Raw genomic sequence first — 21923 nt, 5'->3', positions numbered from 1 at the left:
GTACTCAATTAGTGCCAGAGAATTGTTTGTATATGACAACCGGTTTATTCATTTTTGTTCTCTTTATTGTGTGGGGAAATTCAGATCGATCTCGTCGCTTTCATTGTGGCTGCAAAATTCAAACTCTACTATTATCTATCAAAGATTATTAATGATAAAAAGATTACTAATTATAAATATATCTGAATATGAAATATTGCATTTATTTCCCCATTAAGTGTGATTAAGGGAAGGATTAGGATGGATGAATTAAGATACAGAAAATGAAATCAAGTGAGCACAAGTAGGTTTGGTGGCACACGAAAAGTAGATGTGTCTGGAGAGTCCAAGAATATGATTTGATTCAGCAAGCAGTCAAGCTGTTTTTACAGATGGAAAAAGCACAGAGAGAGACATTATTGAGTTTGGGGATGATTTAATGGATCCGTTCTACCGTTCTACCTCACAACAAAGAAAAAAAGTAACTCTGACTCACATATGCAACAGTAAATCGATGAGAAAAAAAAACACAAGAAATGAGCAGTTCTGATCTGACATTACAGATGACACAGATGTGGTTGGGTCTCTCTTTATGGGGTCAAACTGTGTTCCCTAGTACAGTAAGCATTAGACCTTTTAGAAGCAGGATTAAATTGGTAAGATTTACTGGGGACACAAGGGAGAGAAGCTGTTAATCAAAGCTCAATTTATTGTGCACATATTTGCAGAGTTTATGTAGTCTGTCTGTACGTACAAACATCAATGATTAAACAGAAACTCAAAATGACTGGAGTGCAGTGACAGGCCTTTGGTTTCTTTCTACTAATATATAAAGAATACTGTAATTCACTGGATGCTCAGGATTTTCCTGATGATAGAAACCCATCATTCTGCTTTGCTCCGTTTTACGGGACCAGGGAGTTTGTCTTGCAGTCTGCACAAAGAGAGAGAGAGATCGAGTATATTTAGAAGAACATTGGACAAAACTGGCTTTCATTGTATGGACACAAAAACAAAAAATAAAACATTTTTCAAGGACAATACAGCACAGTTCAGTCTAGTACAGTAGATTAGACCCGAGGGACAAGATGGGTCCGTAACAGTACCGATCTGTGTACTGTTGTATTGGTTTGCACCAGAGATTTGAGCTCCCTGAACATGAGGGATCTGCAATTGGTGTAAATAAGCCACATAGTATTTACAGATTTTTATAGGGATGCAGGGCAAGAGCTGGAGTGGATGAAAGGAAGGAGACTGGATGGGACAGGACCCTCACTGCTGAAAAGTCCAGCACAAACCTATAATACTGGTCTAGCTGGTGGCCAGCATATGCACGCTGTTCTCGAGCTAAACTGGGCTGGACCAGCATGGTCTTGCAGGTTCGAGTGTGAGTAGGCCATCTGTCTGTATGCAAGCAGTGTTTGGGGGACAAGCATTGTTTTTGCTTGCATACTTCTATATTCAACACATTAATGATGTAAAGAACAATGTAAAAAACAATATAAGGTAAAAAAAAAATTTGATTTATATGATTATAACCCTTTGAAAACCAAGACAAATACCTAATAAAAGCATAATCATATGCAGTTTGTTCAATAAACATGGGTTATGAGAAGAGTTCTTTCAATAGGACAGTTAATAACAACTTGATAATGAAAGTTCCAAACTGAGAGTTACTGTTTTTAAAGACTTTCATACTTATTTGGGAAGTCATATGTGTCAACATCCAGCTGTCAGTCACTGATTCCAAAAATTGCACATTTAGTAAAAGGTATGTCATTACAGTCAGGAGCATGAAACATTGATGAAAATAGTGATAGCATGCACGTTCAGCAATTGCTGAAAGAGAATTAATTCAACCCAAGTCAATGGCCAACAGGTCAAGGACACAACCAAAGGGAACACTGATCACACGAATGGTGACTTCAAACAGACTTCAACAACCTTTGTACATGTACCATAAAGAAATAAAGCCAAACTGGTTTACAATAAGTGAATATGGTAATGCTGTTTTTGGAGTTGTTTAATCATCCTCTGGTGAGATATTCATTTTATTTGCAGTTGTCTTCAAGTAAGTCAGCTGTAGTTGTTGTGCAGCAGGGTTATTTTCGTTAACTAAACCTAAAACTAAAACTATTAAAACATTTTTGTTGGCTGAAATTAAATAAAAACTTAAACTAAACGAAAATTAGAAATGTTGCCTCTGCAATAAATGGAAGTTGAAGTACTAAAATTATTAACTCGAAATAGCTAAAAATAGCTAAAACTAACTAAAACTGAAATAAACAAATTAATTTATATTACATTTTACATATTACCAAGTATATTACATTTCTCAGCATCAGACTTCCCGACCTTTATATGGTCTTCAGATATAGTTTGCAGTTGACTGTTCCTAGATCATGGTTAATACCGAATGCGATTGAGTCTTTGATTAAGTTTGCCACTACATATTACATCTTCTCCTGCTCTAGATGTTTTAAATCACTTATTAAAACATGCTTGTTTTGTGTAGCATTTGAAACGACACTAGTGTAGTATTATGTAAGGTCATTAACAAATACGTCTTTTGTAATTAGCCAAATTGTGGAAAACCATAAGCTGGACATCATCTTCCTGACAGAAACATGGCTTGACAGTAATCATAATTTTGTCCTAAATTAAACATCTCCAGCAGGTTTTAGATATTTCAGCTCCCTAGACTGTTGTTTTATTAGTTCTCTATCATCCTCCTAGACTCAACAAGGGCTTTCTTGATGATCTTGGAGAACTGCTTTCTAGGATTTTAACTAACTTTGAATGTGTTTTAATCACTGGTGATTTTAATATCCATATGTATGTAATTTCTGACCCATCGACTGTTAATTTCACAGAGTTACTAAACTCATTTGGCCTTATACAGCATGAAACACACACACAAACATGGACACACACTCGATCTGGTGATCTCATGTGGCTTAACCGTCAGTAGATGCTGCTATATCTGACCACTATTGTGTCTTCTTTAAGATTTCAGTACCAAAACTGTGAGTGATAAGAGAAGTGTCAATAAGCGATATCTCCCAGCTGATTCTGCCGTGACCTTCATGGAGCTCATGTCATCTCGCCCTTCTCCACTTATGTTGAGGATCTTAGTCTCAGGCTCTCTGAATGTATTAACTGTGTTGCTCCTTTAAAAACAAAGACTCTGGGACACTTAAAGCCCCATGGAGAAATAGTACATCATATCGTAAAATTAAGAAAAGCCTCCAGGAGAGCAGAAAGGCAATGGAAGGGCACAAAAAAATGTTAAATAATGCAATGAGATCTGCAAGAAAAGCTTATTTTCAAGTTTAATTGACCGCAACAAAGACAACCCTAGATTCTTATTCTCCTCTATCGATAGGCTACTTAACCCCTCAGCTCAAATGTCATCAGAATTTACCAAAAAAAATTATGACAAAATTACTTCCATAAGACGAAACATTGCCAGCACTTGCCCTACTTGTAAAGTCTCCAACTCCCCAGCTAGTCATTTGTAATGCAATCTGTCCTCTTTCTCAGCTGTCAGCCTCAGCACTTACACAGATCATATCACATATGAATTCCTCTAGCTGCTCTCTAGACCCATTACCCACTAAATTTCTCAAAACTGCTTTTTACCAGAAATCCTGAATATCCTTGATCAGTCCCTACAGTAAGTCTTTCCACAAATTTTTGCAAATGCAATTGTTCGGCCCATGCTGAAGAAAAGTCATCTTGATTTTTCTGTGCTCAGTAAATACAGACCAATCTCTAATCTAATTTCTTGGTAAAATTAAAGAAAAAAATAGTATCCATACAGCTTAATAACTATCTCAATGCCAATAATCTTAATTAGACATTTCCTTCTGGCTTCCGGCAAACCACAGCACAGAAACAGCCTTGATTAGTGTTTTAAAAGATCTGCAATTTAACTATTAATTATTTGAAGGAAAATGCACTGGTATTTATTTATTGATATATAAAGCCATTTTGGGTTAACTGCCGTCTTATCTTTGTTGTTTTATGCAACGGATTTGCCTAGCAATTACTCATTATGCTCTCAATCAAGTTACAATCTATGGGCCCTATTTTAACAATCTATGTGCATTGTGCACTTAGGGCGTGTCTGAATCCACTTTTGCCAACTTTGAATAGTTGTCTCTATTCTCTTAATGAGTAATGGGTGTGTTTTGGGCGTAACGTGCAATAAACCAATCAGAGTCTCATCTCCCACTCCCTTTAAAAGCCAGTTGCGCTTGTGCCATGGCGGATTCACTATTTACATGGAGGAATTTGCAAAATTTTCAGTTCCTCAAAATATCAACGCTCCATCAATGCGCCAGAACACACACTCATTCTCAGACCAGCAGCCCATGGGCCACAGATGGGCGCAAATGCATTTGCTATTTAAATAACGTGTCGCAGGACGTGAAAATGAAAGGACGGTAGGTCCTTACATGCGCTTCGTGAGGCACACTAACACACACACGCAAGGTCTCTCGCTCCCTCTCTCTACACGTTCTTTCCCCGGTAGACGTAGAATCCACAGCTAGATCAATGAGAAACCCTATGATTACAACGACCATCATTTGAAGTGTCACACAGGTCTGAAATTATCGTACATTATAGGATTTTTTCCATTATTGATCGTACATCGTACAGAGGTCAAAATTATCGTACAAATACGATAATTATCGTAGGCCCTACATCTGGCAACACTGAATGTGAATGAAGCTTCCCCAGACCCACTGTCAGTTACTACTGAGAAGGTTCTGGTGTCAACCAGGCTAACATTCACATACCAGAAGCACACTATGTACAGCGCAACAGCGTTCTCATACCTTGAATATTTTTCTAGACCATATGCATTCTAATCAGGTGCCTAGGCAGCTGATTGGCTGTGAGCGATCAATCCTCTGATTGGCCATGTACAGTTGCTCTGGCACTGTGATTGGCTGAGACACAAAGATCTGCTTATGGTCTGTACTGTTTTTCCCGGCGATGCTGGGAAGCTCAGGATAATCCCGGAATGGCGGTGCACCTACAGTATGTACTCTGTGCCTCCTCCCACACCATCTTATTTAAACATGTTCCTATTCTCCAAATAGTTGGGTTTAGGTTACGTCAGGGCACTGCTAACTCTTTCCCCGCTATTGACAAAAATTTCCGTCTTTCCGTGTTTTCACTGTTATACGGTAGGGGGAACTATTACACATCTTCTGAAAGAGTACTGAATCTCCTGATGAAAACACAGGAAAAGAAGTTGCAGAAACAAGCGATATCATATGTAATCATATGCATATGTAAAATAACTCAATCATCAACATTAAACAGCTTATAAATCAAAACTGCCTAATGTTACTGAATGAAATGTCGACCCAGGATGACCTACAGGACTGTGAAGATTTGGGGGTGTTGATGGACTCGATCTACTCCATCTGTGTTTTCATCATCGTTCTGAATTGACAAAAACATGTTTTTCTCAGCTTTTAGCTCAAAATTATGCTTTTTTATGAAACTTACCATCATCATAATGAAACTTAGCATTAAGCTTTTTGTTTAAAAACAAAGGCTCTGTTCTTTCTTTTGATATATTGCATGTTCAGATAATCATACAACAAAATATTCTGGGGGCCATGAACATTTTGTGAAAATGATCAAATATGCTGCCGGTGGCAAAAACAAAAACAAAAACGCTGCTGCTTGTGATACCGTTGATCATGAGATCTACTCGACCGACTTCAGAATTGTCGGTCCTGTCTTAGACTGAATCAGATCCTACTTGAGCAACAGGGAATACTATGTTTCAATGGCTACCTACCTACACCTCCAGGCATAACCTCATTTCTTGTGGTGTTCCTCAAGGCTCAGTTTTGGGTCCTCTATTATTTAACCTATATACGCTTCCTTTAGCTGGTAAAATTATATTTCATTTCACCAGTATGCAGATGACACTCAACTCTATCTCTCACTTTTCCACAATTCAATGTCCACCCTGCTGGTCTGCATAGAGAGCATACAGTTTTGGATGTCAAAGAACTTTCTACAGCTAAACAAAGATAAGACAGAGGTACTTGTTATTGGTAATGACACGCAGAGAACATCTATTGATCCACATCTTGACTCTCTATCACTAAAAGCCAGTAATCAGGCTAAGAACTTAGGAATCATGTTTGACATTGACTTAAAATTAAATGAAAAAACATTAGCATTGTTACTAAAACAGATTATTATCACCTCCAAAGTATGTGACATTCTCTGCCCTTCAGACAATGAGAAACTTGCTCATGCATTTTTTATGTCTAGACTTGACTAATGCAATAGCATTTTTGCTGGGTTACCAAAGAGCTCTATTAAACACGAACAAAGAGTTCAGAGTGCAGCTGCACGAATTAGAAACCACATTACTCCAACACTGGCTGCCTGTATCATTCATAATTGAATTCAGGATCCTCTTATTAGTTTTTAAATGTCTTCATGGAACTACTCCAATATACTTTTCTAATTTGTTGAATAAACATACTCCAGCAAGATCACTCCGAACATCAAATAGTCATTTGTTGGTTTTGCCAAAAACACGGGTACAAACTGGTGAGTCGGCCTTTAGTCATTTTGGTCCTGAGCTACTGTAAGAAACTCTCTTCCTGACAAACTACGAGCCATCAACTCACTGTGAACTTTTAAAAAAGTCTCTCAAAACACATTTGTTCACTAGGGCCTTTCCTTGATTTACACAATATAGCACTCCATCCCGGAGCTGGGGAACCTTCATGCGTGGCTGCTTCAGGGACCTAATGAGGTGCCTTGCCTTCCTCGTGTGCACACTCACAGAGAGCCTTCCATGAGGCGCTTTTGTGCTCTGTAATGGGGAGTGTTTGTGAAATGGTGCCGTGATAATGATACCGACTCGGCGAGCTGTCCCATGTGGGATGTTTTTTACGATTCCAGCAGCAGAAGTTGGATAACGGGAGCCTCCATACACGCTAAAAGTCTTTGTGGCCGCTATTGCCTCGTTTCGTTCCCCGGTTAACGGGCAATCGATTGGGCGGCATGCGCTGGTGGTCAGATTTCTCAGGGGGGGGCGAGGAAACTACATCCCTCTCGCTCATCTTCAGTACCACCGTGGGATCTTGTTCTGAAGGCTCTCTTCCCCCGTTTGAGCCCTTGACATCTATTACTGTGAGGGAGCTCTCTCTCAAAACTGCTTTGCTTCTTGCCCTTGCTTTGGCTACGTCCATAGGAAATCTGCAGGCGTTCTCGGTGAACGGCGATTGTATTCGCTTTGGACCCGGTGACTGCAGTGTCACTCTCTGGCCAAGACCGGGTTACGTGCCTAAATCTCTTTCTACTCCCTTTAAAGCGCAGGTCATTTCTCAACCCGCTTTGTCTTCCGAGTCGTCAACCTCGCATGATGCTGATGCTCAGAGCGCTGTTTGACCTGTCTGGGCTTTACGGGGTTATATAGACCGCTCAAGCCACCTTTCCACAGTCGGGCCAGCTCTTTGTGTGCTACGGTGGCTGTGCTAAGGGACGGGCAGTCTCTAAGCAGAGGCTTTCTCACTGGATAGTGGATGCCATCGCTTTGGCTTATGAGAACCAGGGACAGGAATGCCCCCTCAACATCGAAGCTCAAATTGTCGCTCCTCCACATTTTATACTGCCCGAAGGCTCGTCAGTATTTGCATGTGATTTGCATTTCCTGAAACGGCCATTAGTTCCTGCACAAGGGCCGGTATCTGTTGTTTTGTTCACCAATGTTTTGTTTTACTTGATAATTACATATTTTATTCCATCTCTAGAGCTTGTATTCAGTTACATACTGTACAGGTGCTTAGACTTTGATTTTATTTTGAACTGTGGTAAAATAAAGTGCTTTATAAGGGGAATAAAAATCAATTATACATACTTTGCCAGTTTCTCTTCAAGCTGAGACCTCACGCGCACCAAATAACCATCAATCTGGGTCTATACCAAATAAAAAAGTTTAGAAAATAAAATGAAGAACACTAAAGCCAGTAACAGCAAGAGCATAGAAGTTTATAAATATGAAACACATTCTTACTTTGTTCCTCTCATACAGTAGCGGTGTGCAGAACAAGATGATATCAGCTGCCAAGAGAAAGAAGAGGTTATGCTTTAGATTACAGCCTGGAAAGTACTGCGTAATTAACACGGTTTTACAGCATAACTATTATAGTGTACCTATAACGTACTTACATGTAAGTATAAGAGAACAATATGTAAAGATTAGGGGTAACAAACAGGAGTTTTATAGAACTAAGGGGTACTTATTCTTATTCTACTATTATGATACAACAATCTTACATTTGGGAGCAATTTAGCAAGAACATACACAGCATAACGTTTTGTAATAATGGTGTACCAATATATACTGTATAGGCTTTTTAAAAATTACAGGGTACATATCTATAACTGCATCATATTAAAATAATTCATCATTGTTTTAGCACAGTGCCTTCTGGACTGTATGTTATGTGAATTTTCTTTAGCCAACAATATATTTATATTTTATCATTATTTTGACTATTATTATTTATTTATGAAGATGGGCTTACCAAGTATTAAAATTGTGATACCATTGAAGACGGCACCCACACATGTCAGAAACCACATAGCAACTGCAAGCTGCAGATAAACACAGCAGGTCAGTCACTTTTTACTGTGAAACAATTCGGTTAATAATTTAACATTCTACATTTAGTGCACAGTGCTAACTAATGACAAAGAATTGAATAAAAGTATAAAAGTATGAATGTATGAATTTCTTAGCAAACAGTTATTTTAAAGGGCCACTATATTATGGTTATTTACATGATCTTCACAGTTTTATGGGGTCTGCTAGAATATGTTTACAAAAAGCACAGTCTGCTGTGATTGGTCAGTTGGCCCCAGTCTGCTGTGATTGGTCAGTTGGCCCCAGTCTGCTCTGATTGGCCAGCCGGCCCCAGTCTGCTGTGATTGGTCAGCCGGCCCCAGTCTGCTCTGATTGGCCAGCCGGCCCCAGTCTGCTGTGATTGGTCAGCCGGCCCCAGTCTGCTGTGATTGGTCAGCCGGCCCCAGTCTGCTGTGATTGGTCGACTGCTTAGAGTGTGTGTCGTAAATGTAATGCCCCTTAATAACCGTCAAGTCTCAGATCCGGCGGCTTCCTTGAAACACTACTGTGACTATGCAAACTATGGCCTCAGTTCTGCTGATTTCCCTCATAGGGAAATTGTGATGTAGCTACATTATGGAAATAAAGTCAGGACTACAGAGCAGGCGTTTTCTGCTGGAGAGATTCCCCTTGCTGTGGACTTTTTGCTTTGTAACTTTAACAGATTGTTTACATCCACAAACAGGAATATTGCACATTAAAAGGAATCATTAAATGGTGAACTTGAAAAAGTATAATAGTTCCCCTTTAAATAAGAAACCGCTGAAAACACTGATATGAATTTAGCTGTGAATTGTTGTAGATAAATGGACATACCTTCAGTGAATCCACCACATCTTCTACAAGCACAAGTCTTCTTGTCTGTATGAGAGCAGTGTTTAATTTCACCAAAAATATGTCCATGTATCTGCGGGCTGTGTCCGGGGAAATGCGGATATCTCTTTCCATCAGAACTCTGTGGATGTACAAAGATCTCATATTACCTTTTTTATCAAAGTCTTGTCATTTCAAGAAACATTCAGCCAGTCGAGCGCAAAGCAGCATCACACCAGGAAAGCAGCATCTAGGAAGAAAAGCTCTGTGAGATCTCGCTGAGCAAAGACAGATTCCAGGAGAAGTCTCTAGCCCGCATGTGACTGCAACTCCTCCACCTAAAAATGTACATTGTCAAATGAACAGGTGTAACTGCAGTGGCTGTATTAAGCGCACAAAGAAACAGAGTAGAAAAACAAACAGTCTTTTATAAATCCAAACAGAAAACTCAGGAGATCATAGGAGAAAATCACAACCGCTTATAACACAGATGTTGACATAAACAACACTGGACAATGAGCGGAGAACCCAGGGCTTAAACAAGTGGGAGAGTGTGGTGTTTCGTAGTTTAACCATAAGGTGGCAGTATAATGCATGAGTATTGAGGTGATGCTGATTATGAAGGAGAGCAGTGTGTTTTCTGAGAGTAATTGCAACATGTGCTGGATAAAGAGCCTAAATTGAATGACTTGTCCTGTTACTCATTATAAGAGGACACAACAGAGAGCAATCAGCGTGAAACAGAACAGGGGCATGTTCAAGTTCAAAACGGTGCGCAACGTTTTGCTACGGTTTCCGGGTTGAACGTCATGTTTCCTGGAAACGGCGTGCACCGGTGTGCAACGGGGTTTGAGATACGTTTTCTCGTTTGGTGGGTGTGTCAGAACTGCAGTCCAATCAGCAGCAACATGTATATAAAGCACGTGGTATTAAAGTGAACTCGCAAAATGGGTTCAAGGAAAGTAATTTACAAATTTGTTTGATGCAGCTCGGTATACGCAACAACTGAGGATATTAGAAGACATGTTTGTCGTAAGTTTTATTGTAAAAAATATAGGATATCAACATAATGATGTAGTTGTTTATATTTTTAGCTTCATTGCAAGTATAGAAATAAACAATGGTAATTAAATGTTTTTCCTAAAAATGAGAAATAAAATACAGGGTATTAAAACAGTATGAACTACAAATAAAGTCAGTATGTGAGGCTAAATAGATGTGTTTTAGTCTGAATTAGGTGTGTGCTTCCATTTCAGTTTCAGCAATCCTTTCACTCGATTGGGATGTTCTCTTTTGTTCTGGGCGACAAGTGCTGAAACTGTAACATCGGGCATATTTTGTAGTATTAAACACATATTTATACCGACTTCATCAGGCTCCGAAAATTCTTCACAAAAAACACAAAGAATGGCCTTCTCAGCTGCCATAGTGGCAACTCTTGCGTCATCAGAACAGTGTGTTCAACGAATCACCGTTTCTGTTTAAAAAACGTTGTGCAACGTTTTGTCGGGGCTGAACGCAGCCCAGGTGTGATGAACTAATTAACAGCCAAGGAGACTAATGCCGAGTTCACACTGCACGAGAACGCAGCAAAAGCCCGAAATCACAGGCAAATCACTGCTCGTTTACACGAGTGACAATCCTGCAGTGTGAATGTGTTCTGACTGAAAACTACATCGGCGCCGACCAACAGCCAATGAGAGAGCAAGATACAGGGCAGCGGGATGTTCAGGGAGGCGTTATGGACCAGAATATCAGTATTTTAATAGATATGTTTACAATTATATCAAACAGAAACAAAGCACAAACATTTGCTTGACTAGCAGCAACAGCAGCACAATGCAAAATTATTTATTTACCCCCAACTCTCTTTGCAGAACACACAGTTCTTGCTTCCCGCGTCTCCCCAACCATTTCATAATCTGTTTTTCTTGTTCTCCTTTTCGCTGCAAATCAGCGCACAGACAATTTGGATCGCAAGCTTCTTGCAGGCTATCATTATCAATAACAAATTTAGTCTCGCGCGAGAACTCCGGTCTCTTGCGTTATTTCCTTATTTGGTTGTGAAACGTAGTTTGCGGACCAGACAGAAGTTGTCAGCGATTCTTCCTCTTGTAAAGTCATGCAGCGTTACCCCAGATAGTCACGCAGTGTGAAAATAACAGTGACCCGACTACTTTGAAAATCATGCCGTGTGAACTCGGCAAAATTAGGGAACCGAGGAAGACGGGTACGTCCAGAGGTACCTGTGTACACAAACCCTGCATGCCTGTGAAATCACTGGCTCATAGGACAACTGTTACATATGTATTTTATTGATACTACATTGCATTAAAATTTGTAGGGAGGAATATATTCAATAATATTTCCCCAGTGATGTTGTAAACCTTAGGCCAGAGAAAAACTTTGCAGAGTTCTGTTCTGTATATCGGTGTACAAGTATTTGATTGGGCTCAAAATAGAGAGAAAAGCACGTATTAGAGTTACTTTTAGTATTATGTAAGAAAGTATCTTACCATCTGGGCCATGCACATACATTTTGAGGGGCAATGGCCCAAACCAAAAAAGGGGGCACTATACATAGTTCCCACATGACGTCACAACATACAGGCATTTGCCGACCCGGCGCCATTTCTGTGGGCATGCTGTGGGCAGAACATTAGACGAAGAAGCTGAAACGAGTTAATTTCGTGATAAAAAGGAAAATGGTCATCTCCTGCTGGGTCAATGGATGTTCAAATCGTGCCGGAGGTTCAGTTAAATTTGGATTTTACAGTATACCCGTCATTAGACTCTTCATGAATGTGAGAAGACGAAGCTTTTGTCAGAACAACGATGGAGGTTATGGCTGGCGAGGATAAACAGGAAAGAAACTCCCTCAAAACACGCAAGAATTTGTTGTGTTTTATTGCGAGTGTACACAAATATAAGTTAACACTTTGCAGTTTGAATGATGTCCTGTATGTACAAAATGACGAGGTATTAAAAACATACAAAAACAACATTGTTTCCACTGTTCGATCGCGCCCGCGACTCTCTCACTCACACACACAGACACAGACACAGACTGACGCACACACACACATTCCAGCCTTGCAATCTCAGATTATGTCCCTAAAGAACCCGCGTATAAAGTAGTTCCGCATTAACTGTTACATTAATTTGCACGCGAGTTTTATTTATTTTCATACCGTGTATATTCATATTCATGCACATATTTCCAGGCTCGGAATTGCTTACATGTGTTAAAACTCCTAGCCAATACCAGATAATGGTACACATGGATAATACTGTATCTGAGCCAAAGCTGCAAAAACAGTGCTCAGTTTAGCGCATACGGATCCACACCGTTTCTGACTGAAATTTTCGCATTGTACCTCTTTCTGTCTTGTGTTAATAGAGTGTCTTTATAATCTCTGTCACTTTGTCTCTTCATGATTTTCGTAACATTATAAATAGGAAGAAATCTTCGAAATTTGCTTGTAAAACTTTGTAAACACAGCAGCTTATGCCCTCAAAGATGGCGTCTCCGGGGAGGTCACGTGACATTAATTGGCCTGTGGGAACTATGTATAAGAAGGTTGAATCTGAGGCAGTATCATCATTAATATAGAGAATGAAAAACAAACCTTTTACAATCATATTGTAAATACAATTAGGCTTTCTTATTACACTCTAGCATATTCCTTTACTGTGAGCCAGTTCAGCTGTCTGATTTGGCTGATGCTCAGTGGGCTCTCCCTCACTCTCTGAGCTGCCTCATTTTAAAATGGAAGTATTAGACTTTAAAGATTTAATTTTTAGACTAGAGATTGAATTTAATATTATACAGAATAAATCTATATTAGGCTATATAGGGTACAACGGGTTTAAAGTCACACCGGGGTAAAAAGCGCATTTGACTTTATTCTCTTTTAAACCACTAGATGGCACAAAAATTCAGCTCAGCACTTTTCCTAACAACCGCTTTTGATGATGCACGTGGAAATTTGGCTGATCCTTGACTTTATCGTGGCAAAGTTGATTCTGCAATAATTTGATCTAATATTTGATGTTTTTTTTAAATGTTGTAGATTTATGTAGCAATTGAGAATTGCTAAAATTATTAAATATATTTTGAGACAAAGGTCTCAAGAATCTTATCTTTTTAAAATAATTTTGTTTCTGTATTTTTAAAATGAACATTTTGATGACAGTATATTTATTGAACAAAAATGAATTATTTAATTTATCAAAATAAACCCCAAAATAGTTCAAACTTTGCTAAAGTGATTGTTTTGAACAAGTATCATTATTAAATAACTTAGACATTATTAAATGCGAGAACGAGAGGGTCGCTTCCCTGCGCTTTCGGGTCGAAGATAGGTCTCTCACTGTCGTGTGCGCCTACGGGCCGAACGGCAGTGCAGAGTACCCGGCCCTCTTGGGGTCTCTGGGAGGGGTGCTGGAAAGTGCTCCGACTGGGGACTCCGTCGTTCTACTGGGGGGCTTCAACACCCACGTGGGCTGCGACAGTGACACCTGGAGGGGCGTGATTGGGAGGAATGGCCCCCCTGATCTGAACCCGAGCGGTGTTCTGTTATTGGACTTCTGTGCTAGTTACAGCTTGTCCATAACGAACACCATGTTCAAGCATAAGGATGTCCATCAGTGCACCTGGCACCAGGACGCCCTAGGCCGGAGGTCGATGATCGACTTTGTGGTCGTTTCATCCGACCTCCGGCCGTATGTCTTGGACACTCGGGTGAAGAGAGGGGCGGAGCTGTCAACTGATCACCACCTGGTGGTGAGTTGGATCCGATGGCGGGGGAGGAAGCTGGACAGACTTGGTAGACCCAAACGTAATGTGAGGGTCTGTTGGGAACGTTTGGCAGAGTCTCCTGTCAGAGAGATCTTCAACTCCCACCTCCGGCGGAGCTTCGACCGGATCCCGAGGGAGTCTGGAGATACTGAGTCTGAGTGGACCATGTTCTCCAACTCCATTGTGGACACGGCCACTCGGAGCTGTGGCCGTAAGGTCTCCGGTGCCTGTCGAGGCGGCAATCCCCGAACCCGGTGGTGGACACCGGGAGTAAGGGATGCCGTCAAGCTGAAGGAGTCCTATCGGGCCTGGTTGGCTTGTGCGACTCCTGAGGCAGTTGACGGCTACCGGCAGGCCAAGCGGACTGCAGCCCGGGTGGTTGTGGAGGCAAAAAATCGGGCTTGGGAGGAGTTCGATGAGGCCATGGAGAAGGACTACCGGTTGGCCTTGAAGAGATTCTGGCAAACCGTCCGGCGCCTCAGGAGAGGGAAGCAGTGACCTACCAACACTGTTTACAGTGGAGGTGGGCAGCTGTTGACCTCAACTGGGGATGTCGTCGGACGGTGGAAGGAATACTTCAAGGATCTCCTCAATCCCACCGTCACGTCTTCCATTGAGCAGAGGCTGAGGACTCGGAGGCGGACTCGTCCATCACCCGAGCTGAAGTCACCGAGGTAATCAAGAAGCTTCTCGGTGGCAAGGCACCGGGGGTGGATGAGATCCGCCCTGAGTACCTCAAGTCTCTGGATGTTGTGGGGCTGTCTTGGCTGACACGCCTCTGCAGCATCGCGTGGCAGACCAGGGTGGTGGTCCCTCTTTTTAAGAAGGGGGACCAGAGGGTGTGCTCCAACTACAGGGGGATCACACTTCTCAGCCTCCCTGGGAAAGTCTATGCCAGGGTACTGGAGAGGAGAAGCTGCAAGGCGAAGCTCTCGATTTACCGGTCAATCTACGTTCCTACTCTCACCTGTGGTCATGAGCTGTGGGTCATGACTGAAAGGACAAGATCCCGGATACAGGCGGCCAAAATGAGCTTTCTCCACAGGGTGGCTGGGCAATCCCTTAGAGATAGGGTGAGAAGCTCGGTCACTTGGGAGGAGCTCAGAGTAGAGCCGCTGCTCCTCCACATCGAGAGGGGATCAGCTGAGGTGGCTCGGGCATCTGTTCCAGATGCCTCCTGGACACCTTCCCGGGAAGGTGTTCCGGGGCGCATCCCACCAGGAGGAGACCCCGGGGAAGACCTAGGACACGCTGGAGGGATTATGTCTCCCGGCTGGCCTGGGAATGCCTCGGTGTCCCCCCGGAAGAGCTAAAGGAAGTGTCTAGGGAGAGGGAAGTCTGGGCAAACCCAGCCCCGGATAAGCGGAAGAAGATGGATGGATTATTAAAAGCATATTAATTTAGCTAAAGTAGGCCTATTTGTGTCATTACTGTGTGTCTTTTGTCCCGTGCAGGTTTTACTTCCAGGAACTTAGATATTTTGCTCAAGTTGTTAACACAATTGGAAGACCAGGAGCAAAACATTACCGATAGAAATACGAAAACAAACTACCAAATGACTCATTTCGTGCATCAACTACTGTTTGTAATGTGGATTGTAATTTGTAATCTACCTGTCAATGTGACGACATTCTATTCTGAAACTTTTATTTTGCTTATATGCGGCTTTTCTTTATATGCGACTTTATATGCTTACTTTCGTTTTTGTTGATTATGTTTATTTTATTTCTAAAGTTAGACTGAACACTCGTCGGTCCCCGCCTCCTCCTTCCCTGAGCTTTGAACTTCGTAACATATAGAAATAAATTGTAATCAATAAATTAACTTTTGTCTATTATTAGAAATGTGTCTTCTGTCCAGGTCGGTAGTGTTGTTAAAGTGCTTATCATTTAGGTCAGATTTGACTTTACCAAACCAGGGAATAATAGAAATAATTAATTTCTCACCCAATTAAATGATCATACTTCTTGTTCTCTGGGATAGAGAGAACTTTACTGTCAGAAAGGTCAAACCCTTCCAAGTGTTTTAATAAAGTGTTTATCCATGAACTGTAAATAAATGCCTTTCACCACTGGACACTTTGACTAGTTTCTTGTGAATTTTACCTTCATTCATCCTCAAAGACACCAGCAGATCAGACTGGTAAAGGGAGATTTATAAAATACAACAAATGCCTACATACTTAAAAGGGTGTCCTTCGTCGGACTTCTGCACAGCGTGCACGACTGACTTGTAGACTCTGAAAGTGATGGTGACACAGAGCAGGGCCAGGAGCAGGTAGGATACGACACTGATAACACTGAACCTTGCTAGAGATATGAGCACCAGCATCGAGCCACCAAACACTAGCACTGACTTCTTCGGCTCCTGCCAATACACCAATCCCTGCACTGCAGAGAGATATGGATGTTGGAAGGATGGCAAGATGAAGACTGCCTCCTCATGGTCCTTTTCATTGGTCCAATCCTGGACTGCAGAGAGAGAGAGAGAGAGAGAGAGAGAGAGAGAGAGAGAGAGAGAGAGAGAGAGAGAGAGAGAGAGAGAGAGAGAGAAAGTGAGTACTTTGACCTCTCAAATGTGAGTTTAATCTCTTAGCAAAATTCATGGGTGTTGCAATTCACTTATTGAACAGTAGGTTTATTGCGGTGGCATGTGTGGTGATGTGAAATGACAAAATAAAGATCCTCCCTCTGTTTAAGATGTTAAGTTTTAATATCAAATATCATTTGCATTTGATGTTGAGTTTCCGAGAACTATCAAGTAGCAAGCAATACTATAATAATTTGGTGTGTTTACATTGAATTCATCCTCTACTATATATGTTTGTTTTTTGGGGTTTTTTTTGTAGGTTGTTTAAAGCATCTGGGAGACATTTGGTTCCTGTTTCCCTGATCTGTTTAGTTTCTTTAGTTTCCATGGTTATTGATTTAATTACGCAGCTGTCTCTAGTTTTATAAATTATCTAGTCCTGTGTATTTAAGCCCTTGGTTCCCTTTGTTCAGTGTTCAGTCTTGTCTTTAGTTTACATGAATGTGTGATATATTCCCCGTGTTTTCCTTAGTGTTCTAAGTATATTTAATAAAGCCTGTTCTTGCTTTGTTCTCCATCGTTCGTGCTCTTCATTACTACAACCATACTTGACAGAAGACTGAACCCAGAAAGAATTTGAATAAGGACTTACTTGAGTCTGTTTGCTCTGTTTGGAGCAAGAGAAACGATCCCTCAAAGACTACATGTGTGACTTTTTACAACTGGCATGCCTCACCGATTTCCCTGATCACTCCCTGTGCCAAATACGCAACATGGAGGGGTTTGCAATAGAGATGTTGTCTTATTTAAATTTTACAACCTGACAATGCGTAGCTGCCTGGCTGGATTACTGCGTCTGAGGGAGCGGCAGAACCGTAGGAGGCTGGTGTGCGTGGCTTTATTCCACGCTGTTGTCTCCGCCGGTTTACAAATATTGGGTGTGCTCGTGGGGTAAGTAGGCATGGGGGAAGCCCCGCCCACACTCCTGCCACTGAGGGTGAGCTGCGTCTGGCCTCTGGGAATTATTTTAACGAACTGGAATTGTAATTCCCCTAAGTTTCCCGTCTCAGCTGGTCCTGCCCAGTCTCCTGCATCTCCAATGATCCCACCCAGCCTCCCTCTCCCAGTCCTTTGGCCCTGCCTCTGCTGTGTCCCTTCAGCTCCTCGGCTCCGCCTCTGTGCCACCGGATGCGCCTCTGATCTTCCGGTCTCTTTGGCAGGAGGATCCCCTGTCTCCTCCTCAGCCCTTCAACAACTAATGTCATGGTCATGTTCAGTTTAGTTGACTTTGATATTCTGTTCCGTGTGCTTTGGTTCCTGTTTCCCTAATGGTTTAGTTTCTGTTTCCATGGTTATTGTTTTAAATATGCACTTGTCTAGTCCTGTGTATTTAAGGTCTTTTGTCCTTTTGTTCAGTGTTCAGTCTTGTCTTTAGTTTACATGGTTGTGAAATATATTTCCTGTGTTTTTCATGGAGGACGCCAGGTTTATTCTTGCCTATTTCTTGTGAAAATCTCATTAAAGCAAAAAATGCATTGAAGATATTTAATTTTGAATAAAATGTAGGGTTTCATTTGTTGAAAACCATATAAACGTTCACCTCTCTATCTAGATCTGGGCCCGTATTCATAAAGAATCTTAATGCAAAGAGTAGCTCCTAGTGACAAAATTCTAAGAAAATTCTTAGAAATGTGGGCGTTTACTCTTAAAATTGAAGAAAAAAATCCTAGTAAAGAAAAAAGTAATTCAGAAAGCATCTTAACCCTTAAAAGAGGTCTTAAGTTCAAAATTGTTAGGAGTACGGATGAGGACTTTTAAGAGGCTTAAGAGTTTCTTTAGCAGAGGAGAAAATGACAGAAAGACGAAGAAGGAGAAGAAATGTGTTGCAGACAATGGATGACAGTGAGTTAATAAGAAGCTATATATTAGATCGTGCAGGGATCATGTTTGTGACTGATCTTATTAGAGACACGCTAATATCTCCAGCACAGCACAGAAATGCCATAGCGCCAGAAATGAAAGTAATCACTACATTACGATATTTGGCAACTGGGAAAATTCCATGTTTGATACATTAAAACCAACATTCAAACCACCACTTAAATAGACATGCCAGTAATCAGTGTAATTGGAAAGAGTGGAACAATTTTTATCATTCTAAGCCAATCAAATACCTTATAGGAAATTAACAGCATGGTAAATAAAATAAAAAGGATTTATATACACATATATAATGTGTGTGTGTGTGTGTGTGTGTGTGTGTGTTTGTGTGTGTGTGTGTGTGTGTGTGTGTGAGAGAGAACGGTCAAATAGGAAAAATTACGCATGTAATTTCAAAGTGAAGGCTTAGAATAGACCCTATACTTAAAATCACTCTTTTTTTCCTTCTTGGTCAACCAACCAATCACAGTCGTCAAAAGATAGTGTCATACATAGCAACGGGGTCAACCCCGCCTCCTTACTAAGATAAAAGTTTTTGTCTTTTCCTTACTCAGAGTTGCTCTCAGATCGGTCCCGAATTGCTCTTAAGCTAAGACTCCTACGTAAAAGTTTTTAAGCTAAATTAAGAGTTTTCTGAGAGGATTCTTAGAATCTTTATGAATACGGGCCCAGGAGTATTACTGGACTATTTATTTCTGATATTCTGATATTAATTTTAATTTAATTGTTTTTTAATTTAATTGTTAATTGGTTTTTTTTACTGTATTGGAATCGAAACTGGGAATCAATAAGAATTGTAATCGATAAGCAGAATCGGAATTGGAATCGATTGTAATCGGAAACCCTAAACCTAAAACTCAAATAATACCCCGAAGTGCATTTGAAGTGTGCTATTTGGGACAGGGCCATGCTCTTAAACATCACCCACTATTTAGGCACACTTACAAACATGCTACTGCCACCAAAAGGAAACTATAATAAGCATATTTAATTGTAATATCAGATCCACTGATAAATGATGCCGTCTGGTGGGTGAATCAAGAACTGCATGCAAAACCGCCATTGTATGACACAGCACTGTATGAGAGGGCAAACAACTTCTTTAGCTTATTTAATAAAATTGATTCAACATAACAACCATTCATCCTCAAATAATGTGTTTCATAATGCTTAATATGTAATTTAATCCTCAAGCTAAGAAATATAGGCAAACAAACTTATGAGCCTTGATGTAGTGCATATTGGAAATAAACCAGTGAATTTGCTCTCTGTTGCCTATCCTCATTACGATCAATAAGCTGACGATGAGAGTGTTGCTGTGATGTGCATGTGCTTTGCTTTCCTGTCAGTAGATATTTCACAATCTAGATCAACAAAAAAATCGACAATTTAACATGCCATTTGTTGTATCTACTGTTTTGTTTACTTATATCATTAATATCAAGTTGTCTTTACTTATCATAATTATTATATTTGCTAGAAAAGCAAGCGTTTATGTCTCAGACTAACTGAAGCTATTGGGTCAAAGACATTAATCTGCTTACAAATCGGCCAATGAGAGTCATGTGTGAAGACTTAAAGGTCAGAGAAAAGAAACGTGCAAATGCACAAACGTAAAAAGGACCACAATTGTGCATCACAAAGTACCAAAAATCAGATATGACCAAAGTCTGATTCTGGAAAAAAAAGTAAATTCGTGCAAATCTCATACTGACCAAATCTCGATAGTTTGAACTTTAAGATGTTTCAAAAGGTTTTGTGCAAAGCCATACTGGATAATACAACATTGGTTTTGGTTGTATTTGGTCTAATGCATGGCTGTTAGAGAACAGATTATAATTCTAAGCACTTTTAATACACTTTTCCAACAGAAACTGTTGCTGACTTTATTCTACAACCATTCCACTTGAATTATTAAACTTACCTGATGAGTTGGAGTCTTTCAACAACACAATGGAGTTTAGCCCTGAGGATGAAGAAATCGTTGGATCTGCCATATCACAGTTTTAATGGATGTTGAACAATAGCTACAGTCGATAGGTTAAAACAATGCCCAGCGCTCGTCTGAAGTGTTGAGGTGTGACGTGCTGCGAGTCTAAATGTTTCAGTGGATTAATGTAGTCTTGAGGCATTCAGGGGTGTGTTTAAACTCTTTAAGCAGCTTTTGCCATGGCATGTAGTTTTATAGATCAAACATTTAGCACCAATCCCACGGGACAATGTACTTGCAGAACATACGATAAAAATACAAATTAATTTATGGTTTACAAAAGGGCATTTCCTCCTTCAAGTGCCTCCTCAAAAAATTGGATGAGATAATATCCAAATAGAAAAATAAAACTGCAAATGAACTCCTGAAACGCCTCCATTGTAGTCTTGAGTTTCTTCCAGGAACGAACACGTCACAATATTCCTCATTATAGTAATTCATACACAAAATAAAGGGGCGGGGCCTGGTTGAGTTAGTTAATACTAACTGGACTGGCTGGACTGGTAATCTGGCATACCGGGCAAATGCCCAGTGGGCCGATGCACTTGGGGGCGGGTCGATATAATACTTTTTTTCTTTTTTTTTTGATTGGCCAACGACCGGCCCATAAAGCAGGGACAGCGGCCCATTGGTTAATTTTCCATACTGACACTGGGCTGGCCCAATCATCTCTTAACAGGCTCCACCCCTCCCCCTCTGTTTCTTGTGTCAGATGCAGTCAGTGGCCGCGTTTCCATTTACCCTTCAAATTGCGCAAATTGAAATTGCGAATTGAAAATACGCTCAATGGAAACACGTCAATATCGCAAAAACTCCCATTTATCGCAAAAAAGTTTTTGCGCTCGCATGAGGAGGTTTTTCAGGGAATTCGAAAAAGGAATATTTCGCAAAACTGCAATGGAAACCGTTTTTGCGCATTTACAGTCACCTGACGTAGATGACGCGGTGTGTTTGGACAGAAGACGAGACAGTTCTTGAGAAGAAAGAATGACAGAAATACTGGATTTTAAACCTCAAAGAAATGCCACAATCAAGACCTCGGAGCAGAAATGAGTGAGAAAAACCCAGAAACACCTCATATGAGCCGCTCACAGTATAAGGGTCTTTCCTTGCCATTAATGCTTGGATAACAACGCCTACGTTTCCTTCCATTAATAATAATAACGTCTAGTGCGGTAAGTGGCTGTGATATA

The 21923-nt window shown here is 40.7% G+C and overlaps 1 protein-coding gene across 1 annotated transcript; it reads right to left on the bottom strand.

Annotated features, from left to right (window-relative positions):
• Positions 1–30: 30 nt before the first annotated feature.
• LOC311097062 (reticulon-3-B-like) lies at positions 31–20874 on the bottom strand. Its single transcript, XM_084136522.1, has 7 exons — positions 20665–20874; positions 16453–16741; positions 9473–9611; positions 8559–8628; positions 8045–8091; positions 7889–7947; positions 31–913 (listed from the first exon to the last, which is right to left on the bottom strand). The coding sequence occupies exons 1-7, from the start codon at positions 20735–20737 to the stop codon at positions 865–867; spliced, it is 726 nt and encodes a 241-aa protein (XP_083992648.1). The 5' UTR covers positions 20738–20874; the 3' UTR covers positions 31–864.
• Between the last annotated feature and the right edge of the window lie 1049 nt (positions 20875–21923).

The sequence above is a fragment of the Abramis brama genome, assembly GCF_963993115.1.
Source record: "Abramis brama genome assembly, chromosome: 15".
Classification (NCBI taxonomy): domain Eukaryota; kingdom Metazoa; phylum Chordata; class Actinopteri; order Cypriniformes; family Leuciscidae; genus Abramis; species Abramis brama.
This window is presented reverse-complemented; position numbering and strand designations above follow the sequence as displayed.

Bases quoted from the DNA above. Each gene is read 5' to 3' on its own strand.
- LOC311097062 (XM_084136522.1), bottom strand. From the start codon at position 20,737: ATGGCAGATCCAACGATTTCTTCATCCTCAGGGCTAAACTCCATTGTG. The intron at 8,092-8,558 runs GTAAGCCCATCT...TTCTCTTGGCAG, and splicing joins TATCACAATTTTAATACTTG to CTGATATCATCTTGTTCTGC. The intron at 914-7,888 runs GTATGTATAATT...CTCTTTGTGCAG, and splicing joins CTTGAAGAGAAACTGGCAAA to ACTGCAAGACAAACTCCCTG.